Source organism: Orycteropus afer, unplaced genomic scaffold (assembly GCF_000298275.1).
Source record: "Orycteropus afer afer isolate SDZICR_OR568_19922 unplaced genomic scaffold, OryAfe1.0 scaffold00139, whole genome shotgun sequence".
Lineage (NCBI taxonomy): Eukaryota > Metazoa > Chordata > Mammalia > Tubulidentata > Orycteropodidae > Orycteropus > Orycteropus afer.
Window position 1 is genome coordinate 2076598 of NW_006921726.1, and position 19382 is coordinate 2095979.

General features: G+C 47.3%; 1 protein-coding gene across 1 annotated transcript in view; it reads right to left on the bottom strand.

Annotated features, from left to right (window-relative positions):
• Positions 1 to 18874, bottom strand: part of LRRC75A (leucine rich repeat containing 75A) — an 81168-nt gene extending 62294 nt beyond the window's left edge. Inside the window, exon 1 of the mRNA XM_007945597.1 lies at positions 18623 to 18874. Coding sequence (XP_007943788.1) covers positions 18623 to 18874 — 252 coding nt within the window. The remainder of the gene's footprint in view (positions 1 to 18622) is intronic.
• Positions 18875 to 19382: the final 508 nt, after the last annotated feature.

Consider the following 19382-nt stretch of genomic DNA (forward strand, 5'->3'; position numbering starts at 1 on the left):
AGCTACATGCAGGGTCCAAGTGTGCCATAGGCTAGAGACCATTCTCAAAGCTTCTCCTTATATACAGGAAGCAGACCACATACCCAAAGGCAGCTACCCAGCTGCTTGTAGTAGATCCCACCATGGAGTTGATTGCCAGTCTCCTCATGGGGATTAACTACCACCAGTTGCCCAGCCACTCAACCAGGCCCAGCCAAGGTGACACACAAACTAAACTACCACAATTCCACCCCTTGTCAACTTCATTGGGTGGCATCTGTACAGATCTCCTCACTGGGTGGCTCCAGTCCCTTAGTGCCGTTAAGTGGCAACTGACCCCCTTGGCCTGGTAGCCCTGTTCCTCTCCCTCTTGGGCATGGCAGCCCCCCCCCCCAACTCTTCGGGTAGCGGCTATGGCTCCATCCCATCAGCTCACATGAACGAGCAGCCCCACACTCCAGAACCAAGTTGGTGAAGGCCTGGCTCTTTGAAACCTAGGGGGCTGTGGTCATTCCACCCCCAAAGGCCATGGTCCTACTCAGTCTGAGGCATCTCTGCTTCCATTTCCTTGGTCTCTCCGCTTCTGCCGATTAATGCCTGAGGGCAACCCACTCTGCCAGGAATCTTCTTGCCCCAAAGGACATTTAGCTTTCTTGCTCCGTGAGCCGGCCAACCTGCTACTCCATTTCAAGCCGGTCTCGGTCTCTTCTACCAATTAATGCCCGAAGGCAACCCACTCTGCCAGGAAGCCATCTACCCAATGGCACCTGGCTTTCTCCTCCGTGGGCTGGTAAGGCTGTCACTGTCTTATGCGGGTTCTCTTGGCTCTGCTCCTGCTGTCTGTCATGCCGGTCTTTTGCCGTCTGTCCTGCCGTCTGTCATGCCATATGCCAGGGTCTCTCTGCCAGGGTCTTGGATCAAGGATGCACTCCACTCCTGTTTCCACATTTTAGGTATCTGTCAGAGCAGCATCCCACTCTCCCAGTACCAAATTCTGTTCTGGTTACCTAGTGCTACTCTGACAGGAATATACCACAAATGGGATGGCCTTAACAAACAGGAGTTTATTCTTATAATTTGGAGCCTTTAAGTCCAAGTTCAAATGCCAGGCTCTAGGGGCTGGGTGAAAGCCCCTCAACCTTGGGGTCCAGTTCTGCCTCCTGCTCCTGGCCCATTGAAGCTATAGGCATTTCTTCACTCAGACAGCTGCTGGCTGCTGAGGCTAGGAAGCCCCAAGGTTGACAAGTAAAAAGGCACAGTCCCGATGTTACCAAACCACGTGGCAGGCCATTAACTTAAGTCCATTGTAAATCCCAAGGTTGGCAGAGCATGGCAGGCTGCTGAGCAACAACACGGCTACATGCAGGGTCCAAATGTGCCATAGGCTAGAGACCATTCTCAAAGCTTCTCCTTATATATAGGAAGCAAACCACATACCCAAAGGCAGCTACCCAGCTTTTCATCATGGAGCTGACTGCCAGTCTCCTCATGGGGATTAACTACCACCAGCTGCCCAGCCACTCAACCAGGCCCAGCCAAGCTGACACACAAACCAAACTACCACAGATTCCTATTTTATGTAAGTCATATTCCACAGTGGAAACAGTCCTAATTGACTTAAGATATCTAACTACAACGGGGCTGAATTGACCCTGTGTGATAAGACAAGGTGAATGTGGCTACTATAACAAACAGCAGAGTCAAGAATAGTCTGACTCATATGGATTTAAGGCACTGGCTATTTAGGCATGGTGTCCCCAGGAAGGAAAGAAATGGGAAATCTACTAAATATTGTCAGGTCTGACTCCATGGCACATAACAACAACAACAACAACTAAATATTTATTTGATCTGTACAAGCAAAAAAATGCTAGGTCAAGTGAATGGAAGTCTAACTTGACTCACCAGGAGAGTGAGTCATGGCCCCTCAACCAATTCCCAGACTTGAGCCAGTTTACAGACCCACAACACCTTTAATAAGGGGAGGCTGGGTCCCCTTGAGGAAGGACCCCACTACAGTGCCAAAAATTTATACTGTTAATCTTTCCCCCAGCCTTTCCCAAAGGGATCTCTGGCCTTTTACAAAACTGACAGTTCACTGGGGAAAAGGAAATAATCAAATTTTTCCAGGATTACTGGACAATGGCTCTGAACTGGCACTAATTCTAGAAGACTCAAAACGTCACTGTGGCCCACCAGTCATAGTAGGGGTAAATGGAAGTCAGGTTATTAATGGAGTCTCAGCTCAGATCTGTCTCACAGTAGGTCCAAAGTGACCCTGAACCCACCCTGTGATGATTTCCCCAGTTCCAGAATGTTGTTATGTTCCATAGAGTCGGACCCAACTCATAGCGACTCCTCCTTGAGTTTCTGAGGCGGTATCACCACAGATGTAGATTGCCCAACCTTCCTTTCAAGGAGTGGCCGGTGGGTTTGAACTGCCAGGCTTCTGGTTAGCAGTCAAGTGCCTTAGGCACTACCCTACCAGAGCTCCTCTTAAGTGAAATTAGTCAAACACAAAAGGACAAATATTGTATGTGATCACTATTGTAAAAAGTCAAGAAAAGGGTTCCCTCCTCCAAAAAACATATTCTTTGACGGTTAGGAGGGGTGGGAGGGGAAGAGTGGGTAAATCACTAACTAAAGGGTAGATACATATTAACTTAGGTGCATGGGAAGGCAATGAAAAAGAAACAAAACAAAACAGTTGGATCTTGGAGAATAACAGTTGAGTATTAAAAACTTAACCAGGTGTGATTCCAATTGCAGATGTGGTTTCATTGTTTGAGCAAATTAATACACCTCCTGGTACCTAGTGTGTAGCTATTGACCTGGCTAATGCACTTTTTCTCCATTACCTATTTCAAAGAATCACCAGAAACAGTTTGCCTTCAGCTGGCAAGGCCAGCAATAAACTATTCTTGTCTTACCTCAGGGGTGTATCAGCTCTCCAGCCCTATGTCATAATTTAGTCTGCAAGACCTTGATCACCTTTCCCTTCCATAGGACTTCACACTGATCCATTATATTGATGACATTATGCTAATTTGACCTAGTAAGGAAGAATTATCAATGACTTTAGACCTATTGGGAACTATGGTGCCTAAGGCATTTGACTGATAACCAGAAGGCTGGAGGTTCAAACCCACCTGCCATTCCCTGGAAGGAAGATTGGGCAATCTAATTCTGTAGAGATACCACCTCAGAAACCCATGGAGGGGTCACTATGAGTCAAATCGACCCGAAGGCAGTTTGTTGCTTTTTTGTTTTAGTTCTAGACTTATTTGTAAGACATTTGTGTGCTAGAGGGTGGGAAATTAACCTGACAAAAATTTAGGTGCCTTCCACCTCAGTGAAATTTCTAGGGTCCAGTGGTGTAGAACATGTTGAGATATTCCTTCTAACATGAAGGGTAAGGTGCTACATCTGGCCCCTCCTACAACTAAAAGGGAGGCATAGTACCTGGTTGGCCTCTTTGGCTTTTGGGGGCATCATATCCCTCATTTGGGTATGCCACTCTAGCTTATTTATTAAGTTATTCAAAAAGCTGCTAGGTTTTTTTTTTTTTTTTTAATTGTGATTTGGGTGAAGCTTTACAGAGGAAATTCACTTTCCATACAGCAGTTCACATATATTTTGTCTCATGTCATTGACCACAGTTCACAATGCAACAGCTCCCCTCCTACTTCCTCCCCATAGTTACCTCTTCCCAGTGTCCATCCCTCCGTACACTCCTGCCCCCTGAGCTGTCTCCCTGTGCATAAGCAGCCCTTCCTTCTCCCATGATTGTTCTCTCCAGGGCGTGTGTCTACTTGAGGTAAATGTTTAACTTACATGCCAGTACTTTGTTTGGCTGGAAACCACAGGTGTGGGTTCAATTCCAGACCTGAAGGGCAGCTAGGGGCCATAGTCTCAGTGGTTCCACCAGGTTCTATTGGACCAGCAAACCTGGTCCTCACCTTTTTTTTCCCCTCCAAATGATTTTGAGTTTTGTTCCACATTGTTCTCCCTCTGTATCAAGGATCTCCTACATCCCTTCCAAGTGGATGACAGTGGTAGCCAGGCACCATCTAGTTCTTCTGGTCTCATAGTTGTATAGGTTGCAGATCGGATGGTGTAGCAGTCACTAGGACTGATTGTTTCCATTAATTTTGGTTTTCCTCTTTCTTCTTTGCTTTTGACGAGGAGAGACCCATCGTTGCATCTAGATGGCAGCTTGCTAGCTTTTAAGATCCCAGTTGCTACTTGCCAAAGTAGGAGGTGGAACAATGTTTTGTATAGTATGTTATGCCAATTGAGCTCGATGTCCCCTGCAACTATGGTCCCAAGCCCACAGGTTCAACTACTCGGTCCCTCTGGGTAGCTGTCTGTGACCAAGCAGTGACCACAACCTTGCCCCTTGTCAGCTCTACTATACACCTGGGAATTCTGATCATTCACATAAACTTATAGGATCATTGTCTGCCAACCCTATATATGATCTTGGATACACTCCCCATTTCATAGACATACCTAATCATTTAGCCTGTCCACCTATCTATCCATCCATATACCCATGTTTGCTTTCACTGACAACTCAGTACTGTATATGCAAAAGGGTTCATATTTGTTGTCTATACTTCCCATGTACCTCTCTATGTCTTTCTCATCCTCAATGCTGCCATATTGGTTACTCACATTTGGTACATTGCCCTTCTCTTCACCCAAATCAGTATTTATCTCTGTCTATCTCACAGCATTCCCTCCCCTCCCCTCCCACCCCTGGAAACCAACAAAGAAAATTTCCTTCAATAGATAAACCTTTCCTTAACTTTTACAGTAACAGGCTAATACAATATTTGTCCTTTTGTGACTGACTTATTTCACTCAGCATAATGTCCTTCAAGTTCATCCACATTATGCGGTGTTTTGCAGATTCTACATTATTCTTTAGTGTTGCATAGTATTCCATTGTGTGTATGTACCATAGTTTGCTTATCCATTCCTCAGTTGATGGACATCTAGGTTGTTTCCATCTTTTGGCTATTGTAAATAGTACTGCGATGAACATGGGCGTGCATATATCTGTTCTTGTCATGGCTCTCACTTCTTTAGGGTATATACCTAGTAATGGAATGGCTGGGTCAAATGGTATTTCTAATTCCAACTTTTGAAGGAATCACCATACTGAAAAGCTGCTAGTTTTGAGTGGGGTCCAGAACAAGAAAAGGCTCTGCAACAGGCTCAGGTTGCCATCTAAGCTGCTCTGTCATTCGGGCCTTATGATCTGGCTGATCCAATGGTGCTTCAAGTCTCAGTGGCAGATAGAAATGCTGTCTGGAGTCTTTGGCAGTGCAGAACCTTATTGGTGAATCACAGTACAGAACCTTAGGATTTTGGAGCAAAGCCCTGCTATCTTCTGCAGATAAGTACTCTCCTTCTGAGAAACAGCTTTTGGCTTATTACTGGGTCTTAGTAGAGACTGAACCTTAACCATGGGCCATCAAGTCATCATATGTCCTGAGCTGTCCATCATGAACAGGTGTTGTCTCACCTACAAAGTCATAAAGTTTGATGTGCACATCAGCACTCTGTCATTAAATGGAAGTGGTATGTATGAAATCAGGCTTGAGTAGGACCTGAATGCACAAGTGGCATGAGGAAGTGGCCCAAATACCCGTGGTCTCCACTCCAGTCACATTAACTTCCCTCTCCCAGTCTGTACCTATGGCCTCATAGGGAGTTCCTTATGATCAGCTGACTGAGGTAGAGAAATGTCATGCCTGGTTAACAGATAGTTCCCTTTCTAGGATCTTTCTGAAGGACAGTGGTGAAGGTAAACTCTCCGAGTAGGCAGAACTTTGAGCAGTGCACCTGATTTTTCACTTTGCTTGGAAGGAAAAATAGCCAGATGCGCAATTGTGTACCGATTCATGAGCTGTGGCCAATGCTTTGACTGGATGGTGAGGGACTTGGAAGGAACATGATTGAAAAATCGGTGACAAAGGAGGTATGGGGAAGAGGTATGTGACTAGATCTCTCTAACTGGCTAAAAAAGTAAAGATATTTGTGTGTGATGTAAATGCTCCCCAAAGGATGACCTTATCAGAGGTGGATTTCAACAATCAACTGGATAGGAAGGATGACACATGTTGTGGAAAGAGAGTGTCTGGTCATGCTTAATGGGCTCATGAACAAATTAGCCATGATGGCAACATGGACTTCTATTCACCAAAGCTGACGTGGCTACAGCCACTGTTGAATGCCCAATGTGCCAGCAGCAGAGACCAATACTAAGTTCCTAATAGCTACCAGCCACTCCTCAGAAGGAAAATTGGGCAGTCTACTTCTGTAGTGATACTGCCTCAGAAACTCAAAGAGGTGTTGCTATGAGTAGGATCCAACTTGACAGCAGTGAGTTTGCTTTGGCTTCTGGAATATGAACCATTCCTCAGAGCGATCAGCCAGTGATCTGGTGGGCAGGTTGGTTACTTCAGACCACTTCCATTATAGAAAGGGCAGCATTTTGTTCTTACTGGAATAGACACTTACTCTGGATATGGATTTTCTTCCCTGTATTTAACACTTCTGCCAAAACTACCATCCGTGGACTTACAGAATGCTTTATACATCATCATAGTATCCTACACAGCATTGCCTGAGATCAAGGGGCTCACTTCACAGCAAATGAAGTGCATCAGGGGGCCCATGCTCCTGGAATTTTCTGGTGTTACCATGTTCCTCATCACCTTGAAGCAGCTGGCTTGATAGAATGATGGAATGACCTTCTAAAGACTTATTTACAGCACCAGCTAGGTGACAATACTTTGTAGGGTTGGGGCAGTGTTTCCTAGGATGCTGTGTACACTCCAAACCAGTGTCCAATATAGTGCTGTTTCTCCCATTGCCAGGATTCATAGGCCCAGGAACAAAGGGGTGGAAATGGGAGTGGCACCACTCACTATTAGCTCTAGTGACCCTTTTGCAAAAGTTTTGCTTCCTTTCCCTGACATCCTATGCTCTGTGGGTCTGTTGTTATTATGTGCCCTCGAGTCGGACCTGACTCATAACGACCCCTCCTTGGGTTTCTGAGGAGGTATCAGAACAGAAGTAGATTGCCCAACCTTCCTTCTGAGAAGTGGCTGGTGGATTTGAACTGCCAGCCTTCTGGTTAGCAGTCAAGTGCCTTAGGTACTATGCTACCAGAGCTCCCAACAGGAGGAATACTTCCATCTAGAGACACAATATTGATTCTATTGAATTGGAAGAACACTACCTAACCACTTGGGCTTCTCATGCTTCTGGATCAACAGGTAAACAAGGGAGTTACTATATTGGCTGGTGTGATTTGATCCTGCCTACCAAGGGGAAATCAGACTGATATTACATAACGGAGGTAGAGAAGAATATGTCTGGAATATAGGAGATCCTTTAGGATCCTTTAGTACTTTCTAAGTACTACAATGCCCTGTGATTAAACTCAATGGAAAACTACAGCAACCCAATTACAAAATGACTACTAATGGCCCAGATCCTTCAGGAATGAAGGTTTGAGTCACCTTACCAAGCAAAGAACCAGCTGAGGTGCTTGCTCAGGGTAAAGGGAATATGGAATGGGTGGTGGAAGAAGGTAGTTCTAAATACCAGTTATAATCACATGACTAGTTGCAGAAATGAGGACTGTAATTGTTATGAATATCTCTTCCTTGTTTTATTATACATGTACGCATATATGTGTGTGTATATACACACACATGCATATATCCATATATATTTCAAATATTTTTGTTTTCTTCCATCCCTTATCCTATTAGTTATAAAATATAAGATGTAAATGGGCTAGTGTTTTTTTGGTTATACACATTAGTTGTATCATGTTATGATAAATAATATTTATCATATCATATTATGATTTTCTTTATTTAGAGATTATGTATCATTCAGAAGATGTGTGTGGTGTAGTAAATTACATGGTATGGCTTTTCCAGCCAGTGTCTTTGCTGTGAGCAACTGAGTAGCTGATTGTTAAACTTATCCACCTGGTGTATTTCTGTGGTGAAGCACAAAGCAACCTTCCGGGAAGTTTGCTCTCTCAGGTGTACAGAACTCTGATGTTGGGATTGGTTGGTTTTGCCACTCTGCCAGGCTCAAAATGAGCCCTCCTAAAGGCAGAAGGAAAAGTCTCTCACTGCTGGCTCAGAGACACACTTGCTGAGAGATGTGAAAGAGACCCACTGCTAAGTGAAGGGGGGAGGAATCTAGTTGCTGAGAGAGATGACTGGCTGCTGAAAGGCAGATGTGCTGAGAGAGACTAAGAGAGACGGCCTGCTGTTGAGTGAGACAGCTGGCTGAGAGTGACTGAGCGCATTCCTGAACTTGAATTGTAGCCTGTTGCTTCCCTAATAAACCCCATAATCTGTGAGTTTTGTGTGGTCACTGCAGCAAACTACTGAACCCAGCAGAGCGGTTGTGGCTGTTGTAAGAGAACAGTTGGTGTCAAGGTTAGTAAGAGGGCTGGAGGGTGGTGGCATGTCTGGCCTCATAAGAACAGGTCTTGGCCTGCTGCTGGTGCTTCTGTCTTTCTCTTCTCGAGTTAGAGGAGGTCAGAAGATGCTGTTTCCCTGCCCCTTTAGCAATGTGTATAGGTGCCAAGTTGAAAAGGATGGTGATGGTTAATGTTATGTGTCAACTTGGCTAGGCTACAATTCTAAATATTATGTAATTATCCTCCATTTTGTGATTTAAGGGGAGTCTCCTCGGGCATGTGGCCTGCATCCAATACATATGGATGTTATGGCAAAGATCTCTTTCTCTCTCAATCTTGCATCTGACTCATCATCACCTGACCTCCAGTGCTTCGGACATGAGCCAGCAGCTTGCCTCCTGATCTGCAGATTTTGGGATGTGGCAGCTCCTGCAGCCTTGCCCATGAGCCAGCAGCTTGCTGAGTGACCTGCTGATTTGGGGTTCATCAGCCCCTCCAACCATGTGAGTCAGAAGAAGCCTCCAGCTTGATGCCTGACCCGCAGTTTTGAAATTTGCCAGCCTCCACAGCTGTGTGAACCATTTCTTGAAATCTTTCTCTTTCTATTTTTATGTATATGCTTCACTGGTTTTGCTCTTCTAGATAATCCAGCTTAAGGGATGGGGGAGAAGCAGACAGATGGCTGGCTGAGGATCCCCACTGTGGGGAGAGTTGACCCCCAACCCTGAGCACGCTGATGCTCAGAGAAAGGCACTGGTTACCTGGATAACCCTGCTACAAGTTGGCTCCCACCTGTTGGAAGTATGTGGGAGCCATGGAGGAGCTGCTAGAACCCTAAGAATGGGGAGGAGTCAGAGTATGAACTCCAAAAGTTGTAGGAGGCTGATAGAGTAGAAACTCCACTGGCTCTTGAGAGAGCATAAGGGCATGGCCAGGAGGAAGTGTGCCTGATAAGAAGTCTCAAATCTATGACCAACACAGTGGCACTGAGGAAGAGAAGACATAGAGAAGTGCATGAGAGGTACAGACAACAAAGATGAACCCTTCTGCACATACAGTACTGCACTGTCAGTGAAAGCAAACATAGACATATGGATAGATAGATGGGTGGACAGGCTGAACTATTAGGTATGTCCATGCAGGGGGGACTGTGCCCAAGACCACATATAGGGTTTGCAGACAATGTTTCTACAAGTGTATTTGTATGTTCTGTAAGAATTCCCAGGAACATAGTAGAGCTGACAAAGGACAAGGTTGTAGTCACTTCTTGGCCACAGCCAGCTACCCAGAGGGAGCAAGTAGTTGGACCTGTGGGCTCGGGACCATGGTCACAGAGGACATCGAACTTAATTGGCATAACATAGTACACAAAAACATTGTTCCACATCCTACTTTGGCAACTGGGATCGTAACACCTTGCAAGTGGCCATCCAGATGCCAGATGAGTCTCTCCTCGTCCAGAGCAAAGAAGAATGAATAAAATCAAAGATTCATGTAAAGAATTAATCCTAGAGACTGGTACACCATGCGATCCTCAGCCCATATGACTATGAGACCAGAAGAACTAGATGGTGCCCAGCTACCACTGTCAACCACTTGGAGGGGGATCTCTGTAGGAGATCCTGCATAGAGTGGGAGAACAAGGTGGAACAAAACACAAAATCATTCAAAAAATAAAAAATATATAAAGGGGGACCAGGTTTGTTGGTCTGATAGAGCCTGATGGAACCACTGAGACTATGGCCCCTAGCTGCCCTTCAAGCCTGGAATTGAGCCCACTCCTGTAGCTTCCAGCCAAACAAAACACAGGCATATGAGCTGAACATTTACAATAGGTAGACACACTCCTTGAAGAGAACAATCATGGAATAGAGGGGCTGTGTATGCACAGGGAGACAGCTCAGAGGGCAGGAGTGCATGGAGGAAAGGGTACAGCGAAGAAGTAACTAGGGGGAGTAGTGGGAGGGGAGCCGTTGCATTGTGGGAAATTGCAGTCAATGTCATGAGACAAAGTGCATGTGAGTTGCTGTATGGAAAGTCAATTTGCTCTGTAAACTTTCACCCAAATCACAAAAAGGATAAAAAGAGAAAGAAGTCTCAAATCCATTCACTAAGGATTTCCTGAGAACCTACTGTGTGCTAATTAAACAAACTATGGCCCCTGACCCAGAAAGTCCACTGGAAATGACACTGGGAAAGGGATAGAATGCATTCACCCTGGTGGTCCACAGACAGGGCCCAGGTATTTTAGGAGTCCTGAAGAGAGACAGCAAAGTAATTTCTGGTCATCTCTAAGGAGATGGACAGTGTTTGCAAAAAGAAGAATTCTTCTGCCCATTCTGCCAGTCCCTGAAGTTATAGCTAGTACAGCTGCAAATCCTGAGGTCATGTCTGGCCCTAAAGAGGATACTGCATTCCTGCCCAGTTACTCTGGCAGCCATGGAAACCAGCAAAGCAGGTGCTGGCATCATTGGAACCCTTCTGAATCTCTATCATTGGAAATGTCTGAACCCAGCTAAGCCAGAAAGCCATGGATTTTTAAAAGGAAGATCCTCTTTGTGGATGGAGTGAACATGATTCAGCACAGGAAGGAGACCAGGAGTGTGGTTGCCGAGCTCTCTACCAGGTTACTCTTCCCTTGTGCCACTTCAGCGGAGGCCCATGGTACCTGTCTGATGGGACCCTCACAGTGCCCACGGAGGCCGAAAACTCCTCTCTCCAAGAATACTGCAGCCTGGCAGACTACCAGGAATGGCAGAGCCCCAAGCACATTGCTCCCAGAAATCCAGCCACATAGAAACAATGCTCCAGATCTCCTGACCGTACTACCAAGTCTAGTAAATAAGCCCCATATCCCCAGCCATAAGCCAGGGAATCCACATGCTTCTGAGGACATCCCAGGACAGCAGCTGTGTGCACACACAACCACTCACAGCACACAGACTTACTGTCCCACGCCTCTGGGTTTTCAGCACTTTACCAGCAACAATGGTGGTGGTGGGGTCTCCACCCTCAAGAAGCATATGACTCAGCTGACAGACAAAATGAACATCAGGGAAACAGTTGTGTGTGGATGATTAAATGCTACCCAGTGTAGTAGGACTAAAAAAAGGCAAGTGGATCTCAGAGCCACGGATGATCCCTGTGGCTGACATGGCCTTGGAAGGTGGCCTTGGAAAGGTATGGAGCACTGGTGAAAATAGGGAAATGCATTCCAGGTGGAGAAAGAATAAAATCAAGGTCAAGAGTGAGGACTGCCCTGCTCGGTATTGGAGGTCTTCCAACCTGCTTGCCTAAAGAGATTTTTCTCAAGAGGGGTGGGGAGGAAAAAGGTGACCTTCAAAGGTCATTGTGCTAATTTTTTTGTCTCTAGGTGGGAAAGACCTGCCCAGACAGGTCTCCAGGGAGCCTCCAAGAGCTTGTCCATTACCCAGTCCCCCTTAGGGACAATCTTAGTTATCTCGTGCTGCTGTAACAGAAATACTACAAGTGGGTGGCTTTAATGAACAAAAATTTATTTTCTCATAATTTAGAAGGCTAAAAGTCTGAGCTAAGGCTGCTGCCTCTAGAGGGAGGCTCTTTCTCTCTGCTCTAAGGGAAAGTCCCTGTCTTTTTTCCACTACTATTCCTAGGTTCCTTGGTGATCATGTGGCATGCAACTTCCTTTCCATTTGTGTTTTCTTGCTTGATTAATCTGGTCTTTTATATCTCAGAAAAGATTGATTTAGGACACACCCTACACCAATACTGCATAGCAAATAAAATCCACTTCCAAACAGGATTAAACCACAGGTATAAGGGCAGAATTTACAACACATATATTTTAGGGACACAATTCAATCCCTAACAGGTGACAAGTGACACTAGGTCCCGGGTGTAGAGCAGAGCCAGCCTTGTCATCCTGGCCACAGGGAACTGAACCGGGAATCATTGCCCAGGCACTCAATTGGGTATGCCATACTGAGTGCAAATAAACCAACCCAATGAGACCCTCTTTATGGGAACAGGAGGGAATAAGGCACCTCAGCCTGGTGTAACTGACCCTACATTCTGGGGCTCCATGAAGTTGATCAACAACTTGTCTGGGATTTTGGAGACTCAGAGAAACTGTTAGACTGAAGGGATGACACATGGCCTTCCAGGTCTCTCTCCAAAGTCACTTATCCTGCAGGGCTCCTCAGAGATGTCAAACTTGAGCCCAAGGCTTGAAGAGAGACTTCTGGGAGGGATAGGGTGCAGGGAAGGGGAGAGAAATATCCACTTCTATGCAAAGCTGCTTTCTCTTATACCCACAAGCCCCACTCCAGAATGCTTCAGAACTTGCAGTGAGCTTTTAATCCACCTGAGCCCCAGCCAGGTAGACAGAATCCAAAAACACCTTGGGCCCAGCCTGAGAAAGGACACTAAGGCCTTGCCTGTAGCTTGAGCAGACTCAAAGTAGGACAGGTTCTCCTGTCTGTTATCAAGGTCACTGTAGAATGGGTCTTGATTTGTAGAGCCAATGTAATTTCACACATTTATAGCATTTGCTCTGCCAGCACTCCAGGTCCCTCTTTGGGAAATAAGGAAACACAATTCAAAGAGGTTATCTACTGGGTCCAAGGTCACAGCAGCAGACTGAGGACTAGAAGTCCAACTGCCACAACTTGACCCTTGGTCCCAAGCTCTTCTCTTTATTACCCTGTTCCTAAAGGATCCTTTTAGGATTGCTCCCTGTTCGGATTGCTCCCTGCTTCTTCTGGCCAGCTTTCTGGCATCTGGCCTGCACTCCTGGCCACAGTTTAGGAGCGTCTGCATTAAAGAAGGCCTCTGATACCTTGGGAGCTCTGGTGGGGTAGTGCCTAAGGTACTTGACTGCTAACCAGAAAGCTGGCAGTTCAAACTCACCAGCCACTCCTTGGAAGGAAGGTTGGGCAATCTATTTGTGTGGTGATAGTGCCTCGGAAACCCAAGGAGAGGTTGCTATGAGTTGAGTCCGACTCAATGGCACATAACGACAACAACAACAACCACATCTTGGTGAGTCACTTGGGATTATAGAGGCATACCTTGTTTTATTGCACTGCTTTATTGTACTTTGCAAATTGAAAGTTTGTGACAACTCAGCATCAAGCAAGTCTATTGGTGCCATTTTTCCAACAGCACGTGCTCACTTTGTGTCTCATCTGGTAATTTACACAATATTTAAACTTTTTCATAATGCTATTGTACACTTAATAGACTACAGTTTAGTGTAATGCACTGGAAACCAAAAAATGCATGTGACTCGCTTTATTGTGATATTTTCTTTATTGTGGTGGTCTTGAACTGAACCTGAAATATCTCCAAGGTCTGCCTATACTATTTCATTCTAATAAATAAGTGGTGGAAGATGATTATCAAGTCTAACTATCTGAAAATAAAATACAGTAATTTGTTATAATATTTGTTTTCTGGTCATTAAATATTCTTTTATGAGATCTTTTCATTTGTTCATTTATAATCATAGCATTTATTACAAAACAAGCATCAAAACTGAACTATGAGCCATTTAAAGCAAAATTGGTGAAAAGTCAATTTTTTGTTGTGGGAGATCAACAGAATTTTACATTGATTGTTGCCACAACTAAATTTGCTGACTCATTTTTTTTTGTTGAATATGTGGAATATTCTTTTTGTAGAAAATTTGGTATATAGTAAAAATCTTAATACCCTGCATCTACTAAAAATTTTATAATCCACTTCATCTCATTTCCTACAATGGCATACACCACTTTTGCATACAATCACTAAAACAGACACATTTAAAAATAAGTTTTAGCTATTAAGGATAGCTAAGACACATAAACATGTGTGTGTATGTGTGTGTGTATGCATATACATATACACATACATACATGTACACATACACACACACACACACACACATACATGTTGTTGTTATGTGCCCTCGAGTCAGACCCAACTCATAGCGACCCCTCCTTGGGTTTCCCAGGCAGTATCACTACGGAAGTAGATTGCCCCACCTTCCTTCCAAGGAGTGGTTAGTGGGTTTGAACCGCCAGCCTTCTGGTTAGCAGTCAAGTGCCGTAGGCACTAGGCTACCAGCGCTCCCACATACATACATATATACATATATATATATATATAAAACTCACATATCTCATTTGAATGCATGAGTAAGCAGAGGAGGGGGTAACAGATTATGAGTGCTTAGGGCCCTCATGAGGAACTCTGGTGGCATAATGGATAAGGCATTTGGCTGTTAACCAGAAGTTTAGCAGTTCAAACCTACCAGCTGAAAGGAAAAGAGGGCAATCTACTTCTGTAAAGATTTACAGCCTGAGAAACCCAATGGGGGTTGGTATGAATTGGAATCAACTCGATGACGGTGAGTATGGTTTTGATTTTTGGAGGGCCCTCACTTGCCTTAATCTGGTGCCGGTCAAACCACATTATCAAACACAGAAGAATGTGCTAGGCAAATGGGGATGAGGCTGCTGTCCTAATTGCTGTTACTCTCTGACCCTCTTTTGTCCACCAACACCCACTCTGTGGGCCCTGGACCACATTCTGTGGTAGTTATGTTTGTGTGTCAACTTGGCTGGGCCTGGTTGAATGGCTGGGCAGCTGGTGGTAGTTATTCCCCATGATGAGACTGGCAATCAAGTCCATGGTAGGATCTACCACAAGCAGCTGAGTAGCTGCCTTTGGGATGCAGTCTGCTTCCTGTATATAAGAAGCTTTGAGAATGGTCTCCAGCCTATGGCATGCTTGGACCCTGCATGTAGCTGTGTCATTGCTCAGTAGCCTGCTATACTCTGCCAACCTTGGGACTTACAATGGACTTAAGTTAATGGCCTGCCATGTGGTTTGGTAACATCGGGACTATGCCTTTTACTTGTCAACCTTGGGGCTTCTCAACCTCAGCAGCCAGCAGCTATCTGAGTGAAGAAACGCCTCTAGGTCCAGTGGGCCGGGAGGAGGAGATGGAGCTGGACCCCAAGGTTGAGGGGCTTTCGCCGAGCCCCTAGAGCCTGGCACTTTGAACTTGGACTTAAAGCCTCCAAATTGTAAGAATAAACTCTTGTTTGTTAAGGCCATCCCATTTGTGGTATATGTTTTGTCAGAGCGGCACTAGGTAACCAGGACACATTCCAACAAAATTGAGAACCTCTGTACACTGCATCTGGCCCTGCCTTTATCTGCTGTTGCTGGAGAAGAGGTTCCCCTTGGTCTGACCCCTGTGAGGCCCTGGGGTGTTCGCACAACTCTCAGTGACTGCTCATTCTCTTTTTGAACATCATCACCTACAGACTAGAGGGGAAAGCTGAAAAGGAAAACATGATTTGGGAGAAAGAGTCACTTCAGTGTACAGCAAAGGTAGTCAGACAATCCTCCAGACAGACTCGGGATCCTTAAAAACCACCTCTCTGCTTCTCATGGATACTTGGACACCCTGTGCTCCCCTCTTACACTACCCCAAGCCATGACCATTTACCAGGCCATACAAGGCAGTTCTCCAGACCCCATGAGTAGAACCACTGATGGCTGTGGAGAGGCCCGCAGTACTCACACATAAGTCTGAGAGGTCAAGGGAACCTGACACGTGTCTGAAGCCAGAGGGCAAGTTACTCTGCTTCCACAGAAAAGGGGAAAAGTCTGAACCAGTTCCCTATCTCTATCACCACTCTCAGTCCTGCCACTAAGGAAGGTGCCAGGACACCAACTAGACCAACATTCCTGAGGAAACCACTGCGACTTATCCACTCCTCTGCAAAGCAGGGAGAGCCCAGCTAACCCTTGATGTGGAATCACACTTGGCCTCAGAGGGCCCACGTTGCCTAAGGTGTCTGCCAACTTTGGGTCAAGCATCCTGCTGCAGGTGCCACCCAAATGCTGGCTTTGTTTTGTACTTTTACTTCCAGGAACCACTTGTCCTGCTCCCCACCAGTCAGCCCCTGCAGGCAGAACTTCTTCCACTCTTCTGTAACCCCCACAGGGCTCTGGATAGTGCACATAATCAGTAAAACTTCCTTAATAGCTGGTGTGCCTGGTATGCAAATAGGGTACGATGGTCTGGAAAATCCATTATTCTGTTTGAAAGTGAAGAGTTACCATAGAGGCCATATGTTGGTTTCCAGTTTTCAAGACACAAAAAAACACACTGCTAAAGTTATGTGGTGCACAATGTCACCTGTCTTTGATGATTTCATTTAGAAAAGACATCTGGGGGTCCATCGGTATCTCAGGCATTATTTACCAAAAAATCCCAAACTCACTGCTGCCGAATCGTATCCGACGCATAGTGACCCCTTCTTGGGTTTCCGAGGTGGTATCACTATGGAAGTAGATTGCCCAACTTTCCTTCTGAGGAGTGGCTGGTAGGTGAACCACCAGCCTTCTGGTTAGCAGTCAAATGCCTTAGGCACTATGCCACCAGAGCTCCCCAGGCATCATTTGGATGTTCGGAAAGTGGAGGCGATAGCAGGATCCCCTCCCTTCCCCCCAAAGTCTCTGCTTCCCTCTCCCTCTGCAGCACACATCTTGGGAACACATACTCCAGGATAACAGCAACACCAGAGATAAAGTTGGAGGTTGGGAGCGCAATAAAATCCAGAAAGATTTTGAAAGCTCTCCCAAGGAGGTGCTCCTCCAACATCTTTCATTAACGATAGGCAAATTCCAAAAGGCGAGCTGAGACTCCATTTCCCCCACCCACAGCTGACTCCACCTATCATGTAGTCAATCTAGCAAGAATGAGGGGGTTGATGGCTCAGCTGCTAACCAAAAGTTAGGGTTGAAGCCACCAGCTGCTCTATGGGAAAAAGATGTGGCAGTCTGCTTCCATAAAGATTTACAGCCTTGGAAACTTTATGGGGCAGCTCTACTCTGTTGTATAGGATGGCTATGGTCAGAATCCACAGCAGTAGATTTCTGGTTTGGACTTGGCTATCCCCCAAAGCCAAGCCAAGCCAACCTGTTTGGTGATGGTGAAGACAGCTTTTTTCGCACCCTCCTGTCTCCCTCCAAAAGGAGCTCTGGTGGCATCGTGGTTAAAGCATTCAGCTCCTAACCAAAAGGTCAGCAGTTTGAACTCACCAGTCGCTCTGCTGTAGAAACATGAGGCAGTCTGCTTCTCTAAAGATTTACAGCCTTGGAAACTCTATGAGGCAGTTCTACTCTGCTCTAAAGAATCACTGTTAGTTGGAATCAACTTGATGGCAGTGTTCCTTTGTTACTTGTTTTGCCTTCCTCCAAAGGTCCCTGGGTGGCACAAACGGTTTATGCTCAACTACTAACCTAAAGGTTGGTAATCTGAACCAACCCAGCAGAGCCACTGAAGAAAGGTCTGGCAATCTGCTTACACAAAGATTACAACCAAGAAAACTCTAGGACGCAGATCTACTCTGTAACACATGGGTGCCATGAGTAGGTAAAAACTCATCAGCCATGAGTTTGGTGGTTTGGTTTGGCTTCTCTCTGCAAAATCCACTGAACAAGCCACCACTCTTCCAAAAGAAAGCCAGAAAGGTAAACAAGCCAAGGAGAGGTTGATGAGTCCAGAGTAGAGGTGACTGGTCTGATCTTCGAAGTCAGTCTCCAACCAGTGTGACTGGAACCGACCCAGAGCAGGGTGCTTCCAGCCTCCTGAAATCCCTGCTGGCCAGGGAGTCACAAAAGCCACGTAAGAACCCAAATCCAGCTAGCCCCCCTCTCACCACAGCTCTCAGCAGGGGCTTGTGGCTGCGGCCTGTGAAAGTTACTCCTCTCGAAGGCGAATGGCCAGCCCCAGAACTGTGGCCCTTTGACTTCCCCTCGGGAAGCCGGGGTCTGCGGGCAACTGCGCCCAGCGCGGGGGTGGGGACGTGAGGAAGAGAAGCGCCTGGCGCAGACTAGGCATTCACCCCTGCATCCCTCTAATTCTCATGCCCAGGAACCAACCTCCTCTGTCTGCGGAGGAGAGAAGCGGGGATATTATTCCAACAGGTTCCCCTCACCCGGCCTCACTCGGCCAGCTTTCGTCCGCCCTGCCCTGAGGCCCCACATTCAGCGGGAGCGCCAAGACACCTGCCGGCAGACTGGGCTCCATCCTCTCGAGAGGGGTCCTGGGCGGTGCCCCTTGGAGCTCCACAGACTCCCTGGAAGGGGCGGGGCGCTCCCGGCTGGCGCGCCCCTGGCTCCCACTCCCCAGCTCACCTGGCGCAGGTGCTGCAGCAACGTCCCCGCCTCCTCCCGCCGGCCCTGGCGCACCATCCGCAGCAGCTCCTGAACCATGCCAACGCGCCGGTGGTAGGGGGGCAGCCCAGCGCCGGCGCCCGCGCGCCCCGCCTTGTCCCCGGCTCGCAGCAGCAGCGACGCCCAGAAGTCGGGCCGCTCGCGGCGAGGGCCGGGTGTTGCGCCGGGGCTGGCTCTTTCCGCTTGACTGCCCTTGGTCTGCCGGGTACCCATGCCGCCGCCGTCGCCGAACCCAGGCACGCCGACCACAAGGCAGCGAACCCGGCCAGCTCCCCGCCACGCGGCCGCCCGGGCGCATCCGCCTCCCGGGCGTCAACTTTGGGGGAACTGTTGCGCGCGGGCGGTGCGAGGGCGGGAGAGGGCGGCCGCGCGCTCCCCTCGCTCCTCCCTCCTCGCGCCCAGGCGCGCTCCCTAGCGCTCGCCGCCCCGCCCCGGCCCCGGTCCGTCCCCGCCCCCGGCTTGCGCCGCGGCGTGCCTCATTCCCGCCCCTTTTCTTCCCGCCGCCAGGTCCTGGCTGGGGCCCGCAGGCACCGCTCCCTGCGACCTTCCTGGCGCTCGCCCCCTGCTGGCCGCCGCACTGCGCTTCCCTTAGGAGGCGGATAGGCCCCAGAACACCTAGCTCTTGGTCCGCCCTAGGTTGCCCAGATGCTTTAGAATCGCGCAGGAGGGCGAAGCTGCGGGCAGTCTAGGGAGGCGGCTGGTGCACCTGGAGAGATGGGGA